Below are 21530 nucleotides of genomic sequence, written 5' to 3'. Positions count from 1 at the left end.
GAAATAAAGGGATGCTTGCGTCTCCTGAGTGTTCACCCTCTACCAAAACAGAGCTCTGACCCCAAGTCCCAGGACCTGTGTCCAGCATCCCCTACCCCGCCCTCATGGCCCATGCGCTCACCTGTCACCTGACCCTGCTTGATCTCCTCTGCTGTGCGGTCAATGAGTACATACAAGGACCAGACCACACAGGTGATGGCAATGACATGGAACGTCACTGAGCACATGATCTTCCTGCGCTCACTGGCCGTCATCTGCAACTTCTCCCACTGGAAGACAACACAGAGACATGGGGCTCAGAGTCAGAGCGAAGGATCACGATGGGAGAGAGCTTTTGTTGCTCACAGCTATGACCAGCTTCCTTCCCTCCCTCTCTCAGGCCACATCAATTTCCCCAAACACCCAAAACTCCTTTAAGCCGCTTGGCTTCAATGAGGTAGCAGACACAGCCAAGTTTCTGTGCAATGAAGAGAAGCTAGGCCTGAGATGAACGGCAGCCTCCGTGGGCTGTAGTCAGACAGTGAAGAGCTTGACAAAGGGAACATGTCAGCTGAGACCCAGCTGCTATGGTCAGGTCTGTGCTAACTGACACGGACAACTGGAAGAAAAGAGATGACCCACAACACACTAGGAACGGGTCGCATCTGTGCTGGGAAGGGGAATGGCAGAAGGCTCTCACTCTTTGGTTCTCTGCTACTTTGGCAGCAACAGCTTTAAATCGATGCCTAAGAGTTCTTGGTACAAGGAACTCCGTCAGTGCTGTCCCTCAAGGAGCTCATTAACCCACTGCAGACAGACTGGCCTGTCACTTACTGGCTCCCGATTCAGAAGACATGAGAGAGAAAGAAGAAAGTGCAAACATGCTACATATCTTCTGTTAATGATGGGCACAGACTATCAGGCTAAGCTGCAAACAGAGCTTCATTAATGATCTATGCTATCCAAGTGTTACGGATTAGCACAGAGTGGGTCCCAGGAGACTTTGACCAGGCAAAGCATTTTCTTGGGCAGTTTGCACCTGCCTTCTCTAACGTCCAACTGCCTTCTGTTGGGGTTTCAGAAGAAGCAGGCCTCTGGGATCAGCACCTTGTGTCTTCTGTGCCTGGGTTCTCACTCTTTCCTGCAACACCCATGGCTCCAGGCTTTCACACTCCTGAAGTGCTCACATTTACTACCTCAGTGGATACTTTTCTCCACAGGCAACCAGGCCTTTTAAAGCCTGTTCACTCTGCCTGCAAATCTTACACACTGGAGAGAAGCACTCCCCAAGCCAAACCATCTACAATGCCCCTCCTCCCAGGAGACTGTCCCAGGAGGATCATGTCTTTCTCTGTGTGCTCCACTGCCAGGTAACTTAGCATTTAATCAGCCCCATAATGTGTAAGTTCCCTAGCAACTTATATATTAAAGCTCTTGGCACAGCAGGGGCCTTTTTCTCCTTCCAAATATAATCTTTTGTGCTGGGTACAAAGAGAGAAGTATGATACTGACAAGTATGGATGGGAAGCCAGCACCAGGAAGGCAGCAGTGACTTGGGGACCTCCTTGGGTAGGAATCCTTTCAGCTAGCAAATACTTAGTGCAGACATACACAAACAAACTGTGCTGAACTAGGCTGAGTGTTGGAGAGAGACATTCATCACTAAGTGTCCTAACAAAAGACACCAATCAGTTGACACACAAATAAAATGCTGAGCAAGATGTCATAGGATAGTTGGTGGCCAGAGGAGAGAAGGGGAAGAAGAAAACAGTCTCAGGAAAGAACAGCATCAAGAATGAAGGTCAGACCCGAATCATTACGATCAGAAGAGAGTCTACAACATGAACTCCAGCCTCTGGCTTCTAAAGCAGTGAACACAGGTAGTCCGAAGGGATGACTCTACCGAGCGCCCACCCCCTTCTTACGTACTTTCCTCAAAGGTTTCAGCTTGGTCTCCATGATGAACTCGTATTTGCAGAGTTCACAGCAGCGTGTGTCAGAACTCTTAATCCACTGCTGCAGGCAAGCCTGATGCACAAAGTGTAGGCTCCCTGTACAGTGACAGGGGGTGATCAGAGGGCTCTCGTCATCGCCTTCACAGTGGCAGATCCTGTGGTGGAAGGAAAACTAGTCAGTGAACGAAGGGCTCTAAGAGGGAAGACGATGGTGTGCCAGAAGGCCAATTCCTCCACAAACCAAAGGTGGCTGTCAGCACAGAGACACACAAGCACAGATGAGCACAACCACGATTAGCTGACATCAGCTTACCACAGCAGCAACATCAGGATGGCAGTTGGCAACAGAAAGGGATACAAAAAATGACAAGATCCGCATTTTTAGGGAAGACTTCAAACTTTCAAAGATAAAATTTAGGCAACAATAAAGACACCTTTCAGAACATAAGACATTAGAGGGGGAAGTCTATGTAAACCAAAACAAGCACTCTCATCTCTAAAACACTACAGTGGCTTAAAAGGCTTGCTTTCCAGTGAAGTCACACCCTCTAGTCACATGCACAACAGCCACACCCTCCCACCCTCTCTTGGGGGCTGAGCAGAGACCAAGTACTTTGTCTGCACTTAAAACTCACCATGGTTCTGCAACTTCATTTCTTTTGGGGACTCTCAGAGCACTGAGTAAGAATTGTTAAAGAAGTCATTACTCCCAAGGAATCATCTTGGACTCGCCCACTAACCTCCATGGACTCGGGCACTTGAGAACACTGTTTCCAGCAGCTGGTCAACAGGCAGAACAGGTGTTCTGAAAAGGGCCTGGCCCAGCCTGGCTAGAGGGTTGGGTTACTTGTTTCTGGAACAGGTTTTCTGATCCAACAGTAAGACTTTAACAACTGACACTGAGAAGGGAAACTGAGGGAGGCACAGTACTGGGGACAGATGAGACCGATGAGAATGCTGTACAGGAAGATGAAGTTGGGAAGAAGAGTTTGGACTTGGACACAGCCCTAAGGTAAGAGGGAGGCAAGTGGGGAAGGAAGGTGTGGGCAGGCCACAGGAGACCAGCCCCTCCCACACTCACGGGGCAAGCAGAAAGACGGAGGTACTATCTCTTCCCACACGTCTAGGCAAAGCCTGCTTATTCTGCTGAGTGGAGTGGGCATGGTCTTTAATATGTGTAGTTTCTGCATCTTATGAAATTAGCTTCCAAGTGGTGTCACTGCATAGAAAACATAATTTGTCCCATTGCTGGCAATAAATGTCTTGCTACTTCATTTTCCAGAAACTTCACATACTAAATCAAGGTAAGGTTATACAGGTATAACAGAAACAGCCAGATGGTGGTTCCTGGCAAACCAACCTGCAGGCATCCCCTGAAGTAGACACAGGAGAGATAGGAGTGCATTTTTCAGAGAGCACAGAAGGACAATCCAGGTCACTATCCTTCTCTACTGAGCACAGGGGCGCACGCAGGACCCTGTTCTTCAATTTGGCAGATGATGCATCCTCAAAGACGTCGTCGTCTCCCATTTCATCGGAACAGAAACCCATGCTCCCTGCCAGCCAGCTGGACGACTTGGCAGTGTGCAGACGGCTGGCATGGTTCTCCAGCTCATGGAACCTAGGTAGGCTGCTGGCACTTGAGCCACGGGAGAGTGAGAACAGGTACCGGAGCAGTCGCTGGCTTCTCAACCTGGCCTCACCATCAGCTTTCTCCTCCAAAAGTGGGATGCGCACGCTTCCCTTGCCAGCTTCCCTCTTTGAGACAGCTGAATGGTTGGTAGCAAGGGATAAGATAGGAGAGTGTTTGGAATGGCTGAGGGGTGGGCAGTGCTCTGCTCCTTTGTCTTTATGATGGAGCCTGTTCTTTTTGAGAGATGGACCTTGAGGAAGCACCAATTTCCCTTCAGAACAAGTTCTTTCCATATAGTCAAAGCTTTCCAAAGTATCCTGGGTCTTCTCACCCACATCACTTAGTGACTTTGAGAATCTGAGTGCTCTTCTGGCCTTGGTATTTTTAGCAGGCCTCAAGACTTGGTCCCAGTCTGAACCAAAGGGATTTTTCTGTGATGCCTGTAATGTGTCTTTACAGATAACTGTCACAGTGAGCCCTTGTGTCAGAGAACTCTGGCATGGAGGAGCTTTCAAGACAACAGCAGACTGCACGGGACTGTAGTGACAACACTCAGAAAACACTGCACTGGAACTGCATGCAGAACAGTGGAATAAAGCACAGAAAGGAAAAACAAGTTTAAAGAGAGCAGACATCAAAGTGGGGAAATGAGACTGTATTGTAACTTGGCAAGCAAACAGCACATAAAACCGGGCTGTTTAGACCAAAGGTGGAATGATCAAGCAGATGGAAAACTGAGAATTCTGGGCCACCACAGGCCACAGGAACATGTGAAGCAGACTGTTACCTGCAGATGTCCTGGTTGGATGGTGTTACAGAAGTGCGAGAGAAGGCAGACACTGGAGCGGTCGTGGATGGAGGACTACTCCCAGCCTGCAATGACACACTTTCAGTCAGTGTTTATAAAGAAGCCAAGAGACCCAGACACACTGTCTCCTTGTGAATGGCAAAAGGTAGAAAATGAAATAACATCTGCTATTTCCCACTACTTTAAGAGAATATGTATTAGGTTCTTTGTTGTGTTTTGTTGAGACAAGGTCTCACTTTGTAGTTTTGGCTGGTCTGAAACTCACTATGTAGACCAGGCTACCCTGAACTCACAGAGATGAGCCTGCCTCTGCCTCTCCCTCTCTGCTCCTCCCCGGCCCCTGACTCTGCCCCTCTGCCCCTCTGCCCCTCTGCCCCTATCCCCATGCCCATGTCCCCTTGCCTCTGCCTCATGAGGGCTGGGATTAAAGGTGTGCACCCTATGCCTGGCTGGAATAATCATTAGATTCCTACACGTCAAGACAAAGCAATTCTTAATTTTTCTTACTTGTGGAAAATAATATAACTAAAGATACTCTGAGACCACAGAATATCACTTCCAAGCTCTGAAGATCCTGTGGCCTTTTCCCCTAAGCACACAAACTTAATTACTTCATATGCAAATCAGGAAACTCAGTCCTATAGACACTCCACCAATGTGAAAGAAAGCATATGAGGTGTCTTGTCTTCCCCTGGTTCCTGAGATAACCCTTCTCAAGGCTGACGAGTGGTTCTCCACCTGACCATTTCACACAGAGAACCCAAGTGCTGGGCTTCAAAACCTAACTGCGCTGTCAACTCTGGGCTCCAACTCTGGGAAAATTACTGGAGGAATTTTCCCGGTGCATCACGATCTCGTGGAACCACTGCCATAACTATTCAGTGCACTGCTGCCTAAACATCACAGGGCGGCACACATCCATGAGCGCTCCACGCCCACTGAGAACAGCCAGCCTGACTGACAGTCTGCTCCATGAAACCCAAGAAGCTACGGGAAACAGAATCATGGTCCTTGAGTAAACTCCCATCACAGTTCAACCTTACCTAGAACTTGCCCTGTGATTCCAGAGCATGCCATGCTGGCCCACAATTCTCAGAGTCTAGAAGGATACTCTTATCTTGGCACTCTACCAATAGGATATCAGGCATTAAACAGCACTGACATCACCAAAACACTGCCCTCTGCCCTACATTATCAATGTCCAGCATAGATAATGCTAAGCATACCAGCCTAGAAAGAAGTCTCTAACATCTGTAATCCAACTTAATCTCAAGAAATGTGATCCAGAAGACACATGTTGATATGATGTATGCACACAGTAACGTCACTGGTATTATTCAGTCAGCACACCTGAGCCGTCAGTTTATCTGTACTGTCTATATTGTCTACAGATCCTTTAATAGGGGAAGAACTAGTCAGTTGGGAAGAGAACCTCAACTGAGAAACACTTTTACCAGACTGACCTGTAGACAAGTCTGTGGAGGAATTTTCTTGATTAATGAGTGAGAGATAAGGGTCCAGACCACTGTGGGAAGTGCCACCAGTGGGCAAGGTAGCCCCAGGTTATAATAAGAAACTAGTCCCCACAGGGAGCAAGCCATAAGCAATGTTCTTCCATGCGTCTGTTTGAGTTCCTGTTCCCAGGTTCCTCCCTAGCTTGAATTCTTCCTTGGCTTCCCTTTTCCAAACTGTATGTAAACAGTAAGATGAGGAAAACACTTTCTTCCCCCAAGTTGCATGGTTATAGTCTTTCTCAGAGCAATAAGGAAGCAAACTAAGACAGAAATTGATACCAGGATCACAGGGTGTTACTGTGACAGATCTGACCATGTTTGAGGGAGGATTATGAAAATGCTTAGAATTTTGGGATAGAAAAGTCATTAAGTTCTTAGAAGTTAATGAGTTAGAAGAATGCTGAGATCCGTTCAGAAGATGGTTCACTGCATACTTTGAGTTGAAAAATCTGTGTTTTCTAGTCAGCCATGACTGAAGAATGAGCTGTGAACCACAAGAGACCAGAACTACTGAAGTAAAACTTTTGCTTTACTGGGATAATTAATGCTGGAGCTTAAAAAAAAAATCAGCAAGGATTAAAAGAGACCAGCATCATTAATGTGAAAGCTTTTGGGAAGCATCCCCTCATGATGAGCACACAGTTGTGGTCCAGAGATGGACAAGCTGCAACTTAAACTTGTAGCTAAACTTAATATATATAAGAATCTTCTAGATGCTACAGGTTTGATGGCATGAAAGCTACAGGGTTGAAGGGGTCATCCCTGGACAACAGCTAAGGCTTGGCACAGTGTAAATCCAGGAGAGGCCACTATGAAATTACAGTCTCAGTTGCAGAGGAGACCCCAGGATTAAAGAGGGCATGGAAAATCTATGACACCATGTGGCATGGTCAAGATCCCAAAGAGAGGCCATGAGGCCTTTACTGTAGGCGTAGCCTGTAGAGAGCACAGCATACTGGAGATGCAGGACTGTGAGATGACTAACAGGGGTGGCAGCAGGTGTGGAGTATAATATAGCATAGCCTATAAAACATGTGCTGATGATGGCAGAGCAGAGAAGCAGGGCAGCACAAAGCCCTTTGGAGACAAAAAGATTACGAGTTCCAGAGTTCAGACATTGGGCTACTTAAACATCTATACTTGGGTTCTGTTTTTATGGGTATTTTAGTAGACTTTGGATATTTTAAAGAGACTGAACTTTTAATGTGTCTGCGTTTTTAAAGACCAGAGGACTTTTAAAATTATACACTATGCTTTATTAGTGTAATAGTAACATGGAATCTTGAGGATAAAAAGGAAAGGTTATGGTTTAGTAGTGATGTGTCTGTATGTCAGATTAACATGGGATCAATTGTACTGGTTAGTTTTTTGTCACTTTGATACTCAGATTCCATCTGAGAAGGAGTGACAATTGGGAACATGCCTTCATCGGAATGGCTGGTAAGCAAGTCTGTGAGGGCATTTCTTGATTAGGAATTAATATAGGGAGAGTTTAGACCACTGTGGGAGAGCCATCCCTGGGCAAGTAGTCCTAGACTGTATAAGAAGCAGGCTGACACTACCAAAGACTATGCATGGACTGACCCTGGCTCCAACTGCATAGGTAGCAATGAATAGCCTAGTAAGGGCCCAGTGGAAGGGGAAGCCCTTGGTCCTGCCAAGGCTGGACCCCCAGTGAACAAGATTCTTTGGGGAAGGGCAGTAATGGGGGGAGGATGGGGAGGGGAACACCTAGGTAGAAGGGGACGGGAAGGGGTTAGGGGGATGTTGGCCTGGAAACCGGGAAAGGGAATAACATTTGAAATGTAAATAAGAAATACCCAATTTAATAAAGATTGAAAGAAAGAAAGAAAGAAAGAAAGAAAGAAAGAAAGAAAGAAAGAAAGAAAGAAAGAAAGAAAGGAAGGAAGGAAGCAAGCAAGCAAGCAGGTTGAGCAATCCCTGAGAGAGCAAGCCAGTAAAAAGTCCCTCCATAATTCTGCTGAGTCCCTGCCTCCCGACTTCTGCCTGCTTGAGCAGACGAGGCGTCTCTTCATTAGGGACAGTAAACTGAAGATGAAGTGAACCTTCTCCTCCCCTAACTTGCTTTTGGTCATGGCCTTTTTCACAGCAACATGAAATAAACTAAGAAAGGCATATTCTTTAAACACATTAATAGACAGAGTTCTCAAGAATCTAAAGTTTGGTCTACTTGGACATACAGAAACAAAAACCCCAGACTAGCCTCTGTCACTCCTCAGGACTTTCCCTGAAACACAGTGAGAGGAGTCTTAGGACATACATGGGCAATATCTCTTCAGTTCTCCACCTCATGTCTCACAGGCCTATCTACATGCACCACCCTTCTCTTTTTCCAGCATCTTCAATCCACAGCAGCCACCAGATCCAGGGCCCATCCACTCCTTGGGTGCTCCTCCTGTCCTGAGTTCAGCACATAAGGTCTTTGGCAAAAAAGCTTTACTGTCAATCACACACACAGGCAGGCAGTGTGAGACCTCTTAAAATATCCAAACTCCAGCAAACTCTAGGATTCTCTGCTCTTTAGTTCCCAAACCACTTTGAGTCTGAAAAACCTCATGATCCAGCTCTGGTTAGCTGCCACAGGAAAAGCCAAAAATACATCATGAAGACACAGTACATAAGAGAGAAAAGAGTCATCATCTAATCCCCTCTCCCCACCACCATGCAAACTTGGCAGAACGCCAATGTGTATTCACACCCTGTAACCACTTCTTCTGTGCTGTGGGGGTCAAACTCAGTTGCTGGGTGGCACTGAGGTATGAAGAAAACCCCCGCATCCGAAGGACAGAAGACAGGAGGAATTACCTCGTCAGTTCCTCCTGTTGTTTCAGAAAGACAGAATCCTCATGGAACCAAATTTACTTTTCCATATTATGAAAGGAAAGTAACCCATGTGGAGGAGGATGAGGTCTGATCTGTCCCCAACCAGAACCAATGTCCTGGGAAGAAGTAGGCTCCATTTGGGAAGCTGAAGCTTAAAAGAAGTTGCCTGTTACTACCCTTTCAACTTCAAGTAATTTATGTTAAATATCTATGCATATACAGATTAAGGGCAGGGGCAAAGCTGGGAGGTGGAAGGGTAGAGCCTGACAGCCATGGAGGAAGCAACAACCATGGAGACACTGTGAGGCCTGTGCATTTCCTACAGAGTCTCTACCTCAGCTGCATCACAGAGCGCTCACCTAGTGCTGGGCGGGCACGAGGCAGCAGACACCAAGAACAGCAAGATGAGACAGGAAAAGCATGGAGGTAAAGCTCAAGGCCGCGTGTTAGTTAGGAAACAAGAACAGTCCTCTACTAATGGATCTGCCTGATTTAATCTTCATCAGTTTCACAAGAACATTATAAGATATTCTCAGCAGGTGACACACAAGCCCCAACAAGCCTCCAAAAGCCAAAGGCAAGTGTTATGTTTGTCATGTATGTTCTTGTTAGATCAGAAAGTTTAAAGAAAAACTTAGAACATACTTATAATTACTATACATAAATGTCTTCAACAAATGTCTATCCCTCCAATAAAAACAAGAAAATCCAGCAAGATGTGAGCACATGTTTATAAACTGAAGAACCAATCTGTATACCAAAATGCTTTTAAAGAGACGGACTTCTTGTTGGCATCAAGCTCAGTAAAATCTACCATTTCTCTAACAGGGATCCAGAGGACTGGTATGACCACAAGAAACAGAAGCCTACAGCTCCTAACACTTTCCCAGTAGATTCTCAAGTCAAAGTTTCGGTGGTTTGAATGAGGTATCCTCCACACCCTGGGTATTTGGATACCTGGTCCCTAGTTGCTGACGCTACTTGGGGAAGCTCAGGTGTGTTGTTGGAGGAAATGTGGACTGGAAGTGGGCTTTCTGAGCTAAAAAACTTGGTCTGCTTTTGATTTGCTCTCTACTTCTGTGAGCTTCCAGTGACCATGCCTAAGCTTCGCCACAGGGACCCTTAACCCTCTGGATCCATAAAGCCAAATAAACGCTTTCTCTAATAAACTTCCTTGGTCATGGTAGTTTATTATAGCAAAAAAAAGAAAAAAAAGAAAAAGAAAAAAGAAAGAAAGAAGGAAACAAACAAACAAACAAACAAATAATGGACGCTGGTACCAGAGAGTTGGGCCCTTGCTGTGCCAGGCCTGGCCTGGAGGTGTGGCCCCTTGTTGGGTGGAACAGTTGGCAAAGATTATGAGTTGTGGCCTTGGAAGAGTTGTTTCACTGGCTTTGAGATTTCAAAAGCCCATGACGTCCCGAGTTAGCCCTCTCTTCCTCATGCTGTGGGTCAAGATGGGAGTTCTTAGCTACTGGTCCATGCTGTCCTGCCTGCTCCATATCCCCTGTCACACCGCACGCCATAGTCACCCTTTGGCACAAGAGTCCTAATAAGCTTTTTTATAAGTTGTCTCTATCATGGTGTCTCATTGTAGCAGTAGAAAAGTAATGAAGACACCTACCTTTTAAAAACAGGAAATAGTAAACTAAAAGACAAACTAAAATAGGACTAAGCCTTTTAGAAACAATGTTATTTTTCATTTGTGTCTGTGTATCAACTAGGTTTTAATATAGAACATATATCTCACTACGGATCATGGTCAAAGCAAATTAAAAGTAACTATAGGAATATTATTTCTACAAAGAAAACACAAATATTTTTTCTTCTGAGAAAAAGACTATTGTTATGATGTCAGTAAGGGACCTCAGAATCTTAACACCACCTATGTGAGATTCCTCTGGCTGGGCAACAAATCAATACAATTGGATGGCTTAAAACTACCAATCAGCTGGGCATGGTAGTGCAAGCCTATAATCCTAGCACTCAGGAGGCAGAGGCAGGAGGACAAGGTCCAGGACAGTCAGGGCTTTACAGCAAGACCAAGTAAACAAAGCAAAGCAAAGAAAACCAAAAGCAGCCAACCAAATTCCCAAACAATGATGACCACAGAAGCACCTACAGAAGTCAATTGTCACAGTCCCTGAGGAGCCCTGGGGGTAGCATGGCAGGAAGCTCTGCTCACAAGCCCCAGGAGCAGTAGGTCTACCCTCATGATGGTTGCTTACAGGATATAGTTCTGTTCAAAAGCAGAATCCAGACTGATTGCTACTTACCATTCACGGCCATATGGGTGTCCCATCTCACAACCTTCTCTAGCCTTAGGCCCACTTCTGCTATGACTCTTGAAATTCCCTTTCTGTGACCAGCCATGGAAATTCTCTCCTTTTAAACAGTCACAGCATTTCACTAAGGCCATGTGTACAGTCCACGCATGTCTCTCTATCAAAGGCAGCTGTGTTATATGACAATGGAAGAGCATCTCAGGCTTCCACAGACAGGGTGGCACATACTGGAGCATGGTATTTTAGGAATCCTGTTTATCAGAGTACCTTTTAATCTGTGTTTCCTTCCCAGGAAGCTGCTAAAGGTTACTGTCCTCCCACTCCAAACTAAAAGGTAGTGATTTGCTGCTAACCACCCTCTCAACAGACCTGACTTCATAAAATAGACACGCCTCACTTGATGTTTTGGTCACTGAGAAATGCAGGCTGAGACTATGTCTCAGAAAACTTGCGTTTAGTGAAATTACTCTGTGAGAGCCATTGCTCCCTTCTATAAATAAATACCCAGTTGTCTCCAACCTAAACAGTGAGCTACAATTAAAGAAGAGGGTCACTCTGTGGCTGCTCTGACACATACACTGTGGCTCTTGCTGGAAGGCAGTGCCAAGAACCAGCCTCCCAAGAACAATTAACTAGTCTGGCCATTAAAAGTAAATGGAAACAATATAGAATTCATGGGGGAGAATGCATAATAAAGAACTACTGGATACAAAAGTATTTGCATTACAAATGACTCAATGCTGCCTAGCAAGGAACACAAACAGTGGGCTCTCTTCTTTCCTGGCCTGGTGGCGCCCAGTCCTGTGGACAGCAGTATGTCGCCAGTATAATAAGAGGCAAAGGACACAGTATCAGGAAGGAAAGCTGTGGCAAAAATGCTTTCTTAAGACTTTTCTTCCTAAAGTCTCCACAGCTGGATCCTCAGCAGAATAATGCATGTTTAGCATAAAGAATACTTAAGGCAACAATTTCTGAGCAAAGAAGTCTTCATAGACCCAGAAACTAAAACTGTGACCATATAAAGGTTCAAAATCATCAGTGTGGGTTTACACAAAGGTCTGTATCTGTATCTGTGTATCACTCAAAAGGACCATTCACTATTCTAACTTCCTTTAAATAGTTAATTTTTCACTACCAAAAATAATTCTTACAGAGTTTTAAGGTAATGGCAAAAAGGCTTTTTGACCCCGGAGTTCTCACTATGCTCTGAGGCCACTCCATTGAGCATACACCAAGCAGAGTTTAATCTCACTTAAATATCAGGTTGAGGATCTGAAGAGACAGCTCTGTCAATAACCAAATATGAGGACCTGAGTTGCATTCCTAGAGCCTACGTGGCTGGTGGGAAGAAGTTTGGTATTATGGTGTCCACTCCTAATCCCACCACAGGAGAGATGGGGCCAGATGCATCCTGGGGTTTACTAGCCAGCCAGCCTGCCTACTTGGCAAGTTCCAGGCTAGTGGGAGACCCTGTCTCAAAAAAACAAGGTGGGCAGTTCCTGAGATGCAACACCCAAGGTTGTCCTCTGGCCTCCACATGTACATGCACACCTTTGTACACTTGTACACACATAAGGGTACACACACAATAAATTAATTATTATCAAGTCAACCCATAAACCTGCTGTACGAATCAAATAAACCCAGAGGAAAGGCAGGCGGGTCACACGCAGCATCACGGTGATTATTGGAAAGTGTCTCTGCCATTGATGACTCACATAGTGAGTCCACAGGTTCCACCTAGGCTAGGACAGACCCCCTTCTCACAGTACAGCCCCACCTACCCTCCTAAGGTTGAGAGAGTTTCTGTACGGGCTCCTTGTCTTGCCAGCCTTAGTCCACGGGGTACAAAACTTTAAGACTAAACCAGAGGCTGAGAATGCTGCCAGTCAGAACACAGGACTTACACTAGACCTGATACTCCCAAACCAGGTGAGGCTGAGGGCGGTAAATAAAACCATCCATTTTAAAGTCCACACCACCCCTCTTCCTAAAACACACACATTCTCTAGGTACACACACACACACACACACACACACACACACACACACACACACACACACACATTCTCTAGGTAAACACATACCAGCCCCAGGGTTCTGTGCATATGGGGCAAGTGGCCTACCACTGAGTAACTTCCAACATGCCTTAACAAAAGAAGGTTCTGAGGCTGCCTTAAAACTTCACCAGCCTCAGCAGACTAGGGGCTCCCAGCAGACTGTCTTACTCAGCCCTAGGCCACCTCTGTCTCTGGGGATGCTCCTATACCCATCTGCAGGGGTGGCTCTGCCTTGAGTTTCTTAACCCTCCTCTCCCATATCTTTATACCTGGTTCATTTATGAGGCTGGAGGGATGACAGTGGGTAAGTCTGAATCCCCAGCATTCTTGTAAATAGCTAAGCATGGTGTACACTTGAAGCTCAGTGTTTGCGATAAGGATAAAGACAGCAGATCCCAGAAGCTCAGTTGTTAACCAGTCTAACCAAATTTGAGCTCCAAGTTCAATGAGAGATCCTATCTCAAAATAATACAAGGCAGAGAGCAAATGAAGAAAATTCTAGATGTCAATCTCTGGCCTCCATCCATGCCAACACACACACACACACACACACACACACACACACACACACACACACACACACACGTATCAATCCTGTTTAAACACAATAACTAGAAAATATTAAAAGAAGCCAAACAAGACTCAAATTCTCTGAGATAAGCTTGCCAACTAACACTACAATAATTAAAGAGATTAATATGTCCAGTCTAACCTCTACCTTAGAATGCTTGATTAACAAGGGGTATATGATGCTCATGGTATGCAACTACAGTTCTTCAGATCTCTGAAAACAATCTGAATGAAGTGCTGGTCTCTGACACTACAGGAATAGAGAACCCCGAGGAGGCAGCCATACACCAGGTTTTCATTTCCTTCTCACTACACCAAGTGCTGGAAATCCTTCATGCCAGAAATACGTGTCACCTGGAATAGGGATTCACAGGGTCCCTTGGGGCAAATAACCTTTGTGTATTTGTGCTTCAGTGCTGTCTTTTCTATGCTCATTCCATGCACAAATTAAAATTACACTGAGAACTACGAAATCACGTCAAGATCCAACAGCAGAGGCCCCTGTGATTTGCTGATCTAGGCCAGTTCCTGGCATCTAAAGCAGTTCCAGTTGGCAGAGTGTGTTCAAGCCTTCTCAAGGAACTACACTCCTTCTCTGTATGATGTAAGGCTAAAGGACTCACTGGAGTAGACTTAGCCAATACAGGATCATGGTTTCTAGACATCCACATTGGGTGCCAAGACAGTAACTGCTGCCTTCCACCTGCTAACTGAAAGCTGAGATTCCCCAGTGTGTGTGTGTGTGTGTGTGTGTGTGTGTGTGTACTATGGTGCCAAGACAGTAACTGCTGCCTTCCACCTGCTAACTGAAAGCTGAGATTCCCCAGTGTGTGTGTGTGTGTGTGTGTGTGTGTGTGTGTGTGTGTGTGTGTGTACTATCTTTCTACCACAGTTGAGCTCCAGCCTGACTGACTCTTTTCCCTTCTGTTTTAAGCATTCCCTCACTATCCACACCTTCTCTGAGCAGCTCTTCTACCCTGGGTTTCTTGTCATCTCTACCTTAGCTTCAGTCTCCTCTTTTCTAGGAGTCCTCTCCATTGATAAGCATCATATGGAAATCTTTCTCAACCAAAGGCAATGTCTAGGACACAGTCAAGTATTGGAAAAATCTAAGCTCATGCAACTGCCAGAAAACTATACTATACCTACTTCTCTCTGTGTTTACAAGCAAGGACAAATCTTACAGTGAGGCAAGGCAACCTACAGGTGGTAGGATCTCAGTGGCACTTTTTCTGAGTCTGCGCTCAGTATAGTGCTGCCCCAACCCAGTGATAGCACTGACAGGAAGAGGCTCTCTCTCACAGTCTCCCAAATCCCCATCTCAGTAAGAGCTATCTTATAAAGTGGCAGCATTATGACAACTGGGAGTTCCTTGGTTATGATAAATTGAGGAACATACTATGTAATAGTTACATTTTAATTTCAGGTAGAAACTAATCAATGTGATTTCTAAGTAAATGTGATTTCAGACATTATAAACCTATGTAAAATTCTGAGTTCTCAAATTATTTGATAGCAACACAGTAAGCATAAGGGTGAAGTGAGGTATAGACAATGTTTCTGATGAGCATGGCTCCAAGTTGGGCTGGCCTATCAGACTAATGAATCCTTGGCAAGGTGAGAAGAGCCAGGGCTATGTGGGTCCTGCAATTAATGTCCAATAATACAAAAGCATGTCCCTAGTGGGGCTCCTCCCTCTTCAACAAAACATGTCTTTTTGAGGGGACAAGTCTGCTTCCTTTGTGTGTTTGAAGCAAGGTTTTAACTCTGTACACAGGCCTCAGGTGGCCTGAAACTCATTATATAGTTCAAGTTGGCCTTGAACTCAAAACAACCTTCCTGTCTCAGTCAGGCACAATCCACCACGCCCAGTTCTCTGCTACTCCTTAAACAAAACAACCAAAACCCCTCTAAACTTAAAAAAGACTTTCTTATACACGGCTAAAGGATGGAGCAAGTCATACCCTATAGGAGAAACGCATTCATTATACTTTTAGTTTAAAAACCGAAGTCTTACAAATAATCCTTCCCTAAGTGATGTTTATCCATTGTAAATGATAGGAAGTTTCATGTGGATTTTAAATATAGGCATATAATGAATTCTGAGCATTATCCTCCACCATCCCCTGCTCCTCCCAATCTCACCTCTGCCCACCCCTTGTCCTCTCTGTTCTCCTATAGAAGATCACACCTGTACTTCATGTCATATACATGCCATATTTTTGTTGCTATAAGTCTGGGACCCACAAATGAGAGAAAGGGTGACATCTGTCTTCCTGACATAGATTTAATATGTTATCCACATCTTCCAAAGCATTTACTGTTATTTTTTTCTTTTAAAAAACTTGTTTTGATTTTATTTATGTGTGTGTGTCTGTGTGTTTATTATACATGAGTGCAGTGCCTGTGGAGACAAGAGGGCACTGGGTCCCCTGGAAATGGAAGATACAGGTGGTTGTGAAAGGCTGATGAGCATTGGGAACAGAACTCCAGACCACAGAAGAACAGTGGGTTTGTATCTGGATTTTTATTCTATTCCACCAATCTCCAGGCCCTGCGCTGGTGTCTAACCTGGAATCAGGACACGGTGGTGCCTCCCTCCAACACTACTCTTTTGCTCGGTATTGCTTTAGAGACCCAGGGACTTTTGCACTTCTATATGTATTTAAGGATTTTGATTCTATTTCCATGAAAAAATTCTATTAGAATTCCATTGAAATTGCATTGAGTCTAATATATGTGCTTTCATAACATTAATCAAGTTTATTTCTTGTGTTGACTGTAATCTTCCTGTTTTGATTAATACACATGTGTCTGGGACTAGTTACAATGACTTAAAATCATGGTCTGAAACCACAGTTCCTTTTGTACCTAGCAATTCTGATGGACTTTACACGTGACCTACAAGTGCCCTTCACTTTTCAGCACTTTAATCTGCTCTGGTCTGTTTGGAGCTGTAAATGCCCTGAATCATCCAAATCTTTTCTCCTGCATTTAGAGGATTTTCTGCTAGGATTTTTTCTGAATATGTTATTTACACCTTTAGCCTAAAGATCTCTCCTTCTATGCTCACGGCTTATAATTTTGGTCTTTTGATGGTATCCAATACATCATGTGTTGTATTTTATACTTTATTACTGTATTGTTGTCAATGTCTGAATATTCTAATCAATCTACCTTACCATACATTCCTCATATCTACTTTTCACTCAATCCATTCCAAATTGGTAAGTTTTTCAATCGAGTATTTCATGTCTAAAATTTTCTAAAATTTCAGTATGATTCTTCAGTATTTCCATAGTTTTGTTCAATTCTTCATTCATATCCTGCTCTGACCTTATTTCATTCAGCTCTTTGTATTCTCTCAGTTCATTCAAAAGTTTGTGTCCCAAAATTGAAACAGATGGAGCCCTACCGAATTCCTTCTATGAAGCCACAATTACTCTTATACCTAAACCACACAAAGACCCAACAAAGAAAGAGAACTTCAGACCAATTTCCCTTATGAATATCGACGCAAAAATACTCAATAAAATTCTGGCAAACCGAATTCAAGAGCACATCAAAACAATCATCCACCATGATCAAGTAGGCTTCATCCCAGGCATGCAGGGATGGTTTAATATAAGGAAAACCATCAACGTGATCCATCATATAAACAAACTGAAAGAACAGAACCACATGATCATTTCATTAGATGCTGAGAAAGCATTTGACAAAATTCAACACCCCTTCATGATAAAAGTCCTGGAAAGAATAGGTATTCAAGGCCCATACCTAAACATAGTAAAAGCCATATACAGCAAACCAGTTGCTAACATTAAACTAAATGGAGAGAAACTTGAAGCAATCCCACTAAAATCAGGGACTAGACAAGGCTGCCCACTCTCTCCCTACTTATTCAATATAGTTCTTGAAGTTCTAGCCAGAGCAATCAGACAACAAAAGGAGATCAAGGGGATACAGATCGGAAAAGAAGAGGTCAAAATATCACTATTTGCAGACGACATGATAGTATATTTAAGTGATCCCAAAAGTTCCACCAGAGAACTACTAAAGCTGATAAACAACTTCAGCAAAGTGGCTGGGTATAAAATTAACTCAAATAAATCAGTTGCCTTCCTCTATACAAAAGAGAAACAAGCCGAGAAAGAAATTAGGGAAACGACACCCTTCATAATAGACCCAAATAATATAAAGTACCTCGGTGTGACTTTAACCAAGCAAGTAAAAGATCTGTACAATAAGAACTTCAAGACACTGAGGAAAGAAATTGAAGAAGACCTCAGAAGATGGAAAGATCTCCCATGCTCATGGATTGGCAGGATTAATATAGTAAAAATGGCCATTTTACCAAAAGCAATCTACAGATTCAATGCAATCCCCATCAAAATACCAATCCAATTCTTCAAAGAGTTAGACAGAACAATTTGCAAATTCATCTGGAATAACAAAAAACCCAGGATAGCTAAAGCTATCCTCAACAATAAGAGGACTTCAGGGGGAATCACTATCCCTGAACTCAAGCAGTATTACAGAGCAATAGTGATAAAAACTGCATGGTATTGGTACAGAGACAGACAGATAGACCAATGGAATAGAATTGAAGACCCAGAAATGAACCCACACACCTATGGTCACTTGATTTTTGACAAAGGAGCCAAAACCATCCAATGGAAAAAAGATAGCATTTTCAGCAAATGGTGCTGGTTCAACTGGAGGGCAACATGTAGAAGAATGCAGATCGATCCATGCTTATCACCCTGTACAAAGCTTAAGTCCAAGTGGATCAAGGACCTCCACATCAAACCAGACACACTCAAACTAATAGAAGAAAAACTAGGGAAGCATCTGGAACACATGGGCACTGGAAAAAATTTCCTGAACAAAACACCAATGGCTTATGCTCTAAGATCAAGAATCGACAAATGGGATCTCATAAAACTGCAAAGCTTCTATAAGGCAAAGGACACTGTGGTTAGGACAAAACGACAACCAACAGATTGGGAAAAGATCTTTACCAATCCTATAACAGATAGAGGCCTTATATCCAAAATATACAAAGAACTCAAGAAGTTAGACCGCAGGGAAACAAATAACCCTATTAAAAAATGGGGTTCAGAGCTGAACAAAGAATTCACAGCTGAGGAATGCCGAATGGCTGAGAAACACCTAAAGAAATGTTCAACATCTTTAGTCATAAGGGAAATGCAAATCAAAACAACCCTGAGATTTCACCTCACACCAGTGAGAATGGCTAAGATCAAAAACTCAGGTGACAACAGATGCTGGCGAGGATGTGGAGAAAGAGGAACACTCCTCCATTGTTGGTGGGATTGCAGACTGGTAAAACCATTCTGGAAATCAGTCTGGAGGTTCCTCAGAAAATTGGACATTGAACTGCCTGAGGATCCAGCCATACCTCTCTTGGGCATATACCCAAAAGATGCCTCAACATATAAAAGAGACACGTGCTCCACTATGTTCATCGCAGCCTTATTTATAATAGCCAGAAACTGGAAAGAACCCAGATGCCCTTCAACAGAGGAATGGATACAGAAAATGTGGTACATCTACACAATGGAATATTACTCAGCTATCAAAAACAACGAGTTTATGAAATTCGTAGGCAAATGGTTGGAACTGGAAAATATCATCCTGAGTGAGCTAACCCACTCACAGAAAGACATACATGGTATGCACTCATTGATAAGTGGCTATTAGCCCAAATGCTTGAATTACCCTAGATCCCTAGAACAAAGGAAACTCAAGACGGATGATCAAAATGTGAATGCTTCACTCCTTCTTTAAATGAGGAAAAAGAATACCCTTGGCAGGGAAGGGAGAGGCAAAGATTAAAACAGAGACTGAAGGAACACCCATTCAGAGCCTGCCCCACAGGTGGCCCATACATATACAGCCACCCAATTAGACAAGATGGATGAAGCAAAGAAGTGCAGACCGACAGGAGCCGGATGTAGATCGCTCCTGAGAGACACAGCCAGAATACAGCAAATACAGAGGCGAATGCCAGCAGCAAACCACTGAACTGAGAATAGGTCCCCCGTTGAAGGAATCAGAGAAAGAACTGGAAGAGCTTGAAGGTGCTCGAGACCCCAAAAGTACAACAATGTCAAGCAACCAGAGCTTCCAGGGACTAAGCCACTACCTAAAGACTATACATGGACTGACCCTGGACTCTGTCCCCATAGGTAGCAATGAATATCCTAGTAAGAGCACCAGTGGAAGGGGAAGCCCTGGGTCCTGCTAAGACTGAACCCCCAGTGAACTAGACTATGCGGGGAGGGTGGCAATGGGGGGAGGTTTGGGAGGGGAACACCCACAAGGAAGGGGAGGGGGGAGGGTGATGTGTGTCCGGAAACCGGGAAAGGGAATAACACTTGAAATGTATATAAGAAATACTCAAGATAATAAAAAAAAAAAAAAGAAAAAAAAAAAGAAAAAAAAAGTTTGTGTCCCCTTTGATTTTATTCTACACTCTTATAATTATTCTCCTGGATTCTTCGTCTGGAATTGTATCTAATTCTCTTGCACTGGAGTCTAGTATCAGAGGGGGCATATAGTTTTTCTTGCTCCTTATAACTCTGCACTGGGGCTTGTGCAGCAGGAATTATTTCTTGGCTGGGTTTTTAATCAGCTGTATTTTTTTTTTATTAACTTGAGTATTTCTTATATACATTTCGAGTGTTATTCCCTTTCCCAGTTTCCGGGCAAACATCCCCCCATCCCTGTTCCCCTCCCCATCCTCCCCCCATTGCCGCCCTCCCCCCAACAATCTAGTTCACTGGGGGTTCAGTCTTAGCAGGACCAAGGGCTTCCCCTTCCACTGGTGCTCTTACTAGAATATTCATTGCTACCTATGAGGTCAGAGTCCAGGGTCAGTCCATGTATAGTCTTTAGGTAGTGGCTTAGTCCCTGGAAGCTCTGGTTGCTTGGCATTGTTGTACATATGGGGTCTCGAGCCCCTTCAAGCTCTTCCAGTTCTTTCTCTGATTCCTTCAACAGGGGTCCCGTTCTCAGTTCAGTGGTTTGCTGCTGGCATTCGCCTCTGTATTTGCTGTATTCTGGCTGTGTCTCTCAGGAGAGATCTACATCCGGCTCCTGTCAGGCTGCACTTCTTTGCTCCATCTATCTTGTCTAATTGGATGGCTGTATATGTATGGGCCACATGTGGGGCAGGCTCTGAATGGGTGTTCCTTCTGTGTCTGTTTTAATCTTTGCCTCTCTATTCCCTGCCACGGGTATTCTTATTCCCCTTTTAAAGAAGGAGTGTAGCATTCACATTTTGATCATCCGTCTTGAGTTTCATTTGTTCTAGGCATCTAGGGTAATTCAAACATTTGGGCTAATAGCCACTTATCAATGAGTGCATACCATGTGTGTTTTTCTGTGATTGGGTTACCTCACTCAGGATGATATTTTCCAGTTCCAACCATTTGCCTACGAATTTCATAAAGTCATTGTTTTTGATAGCTGAGTAATATTCCATTGTGTAGATGTACCACATTTTCTGTATCCATTCCTCTGTTGAAGGGCATCTGGGTTCTTTCCAGCTTCTGGCTATTATAAATAAGGCTGCGATGAACATAGTGAAGCACGTGTCTTTTTTATATGTTGGGGCATCTTGTGGTTATATGCCCAAGAGAGGTATAGCTGGATCCTCAGGCAGTTCAATGTCCAATTTTCTGAGGAACCTCCAGACTGATTTCCAGAATGGTTGTACCAGTCTGCAATCCCACCATCAATGGAGGAGTGTTCCTCTTTCTCCGCATCCTTGCCAGCATCTGCTGTCATCTGAGTTTTTGATCTTAGCCATTCTCACTGGTGTGAGGTGAAATCTCAGGGTTGTTTTGATTTGCAT

General features: G+C 44.1%; 1 protein-coding gene across 13 annotated transcripts in view; it reads right to left on the bottom strand.

Moving 5' to 3' along the window:
- Positions 1 to 21530, bottom strand: part of Marchf8 (membrane associated ring-CH-type finger 8) — a 117130-nt gene that overhangs the window by 3647 nt on the left and 91953 nt on the right. For 8 of the 13 annotated variants that reach the window (XM_039107644.2, XM_063286103.1, XM_017592647.3 and 5 more), the window contains 4 exons: positions 4355 to 4440; positions 3295 to 4140; positions 1909 to 2089; positions 122 to 269 (listed from right to left, as the gene is read on the bottom strand). In XM_039107644.2, the coding sequence (XP_038963572.1) occupies positions 122 to 269; positions 1909 to 2089; positions 3295 to 4140; positions 4355 to 4440 (1261 nt within the window). The remainder of the gene's footprint in view (positions 1 to 121; positions 270 to 1908; positions 2090 to 3294; positions 4141 to 4354; positions 4441 to 21530) is intronic. The other 5 variants (XM_063286106.1, NM_001401666.1, NM_001107882.2 and 2 more) reach the window with 1 other exon arrangement.

Source organism: Rattus norvegicus, chromosome 4 (genome assembly GCF_036323735.1).
Source record: "Rattus norvegicus strain BN/NHsdMcwi chromosome 4, GRCr8, whole genome shotgun sequence".
Lineage (NCBI taxonomy): Eukaryota > Metazoa > Chordata > Mammalia > Rodentia > Muridae > Rattus > Rattus norvegicus.
Note: the sequence above shows the minus strand (reverse complement) of the source record. Positions and strands in the feature narration are given on the sequence as shown.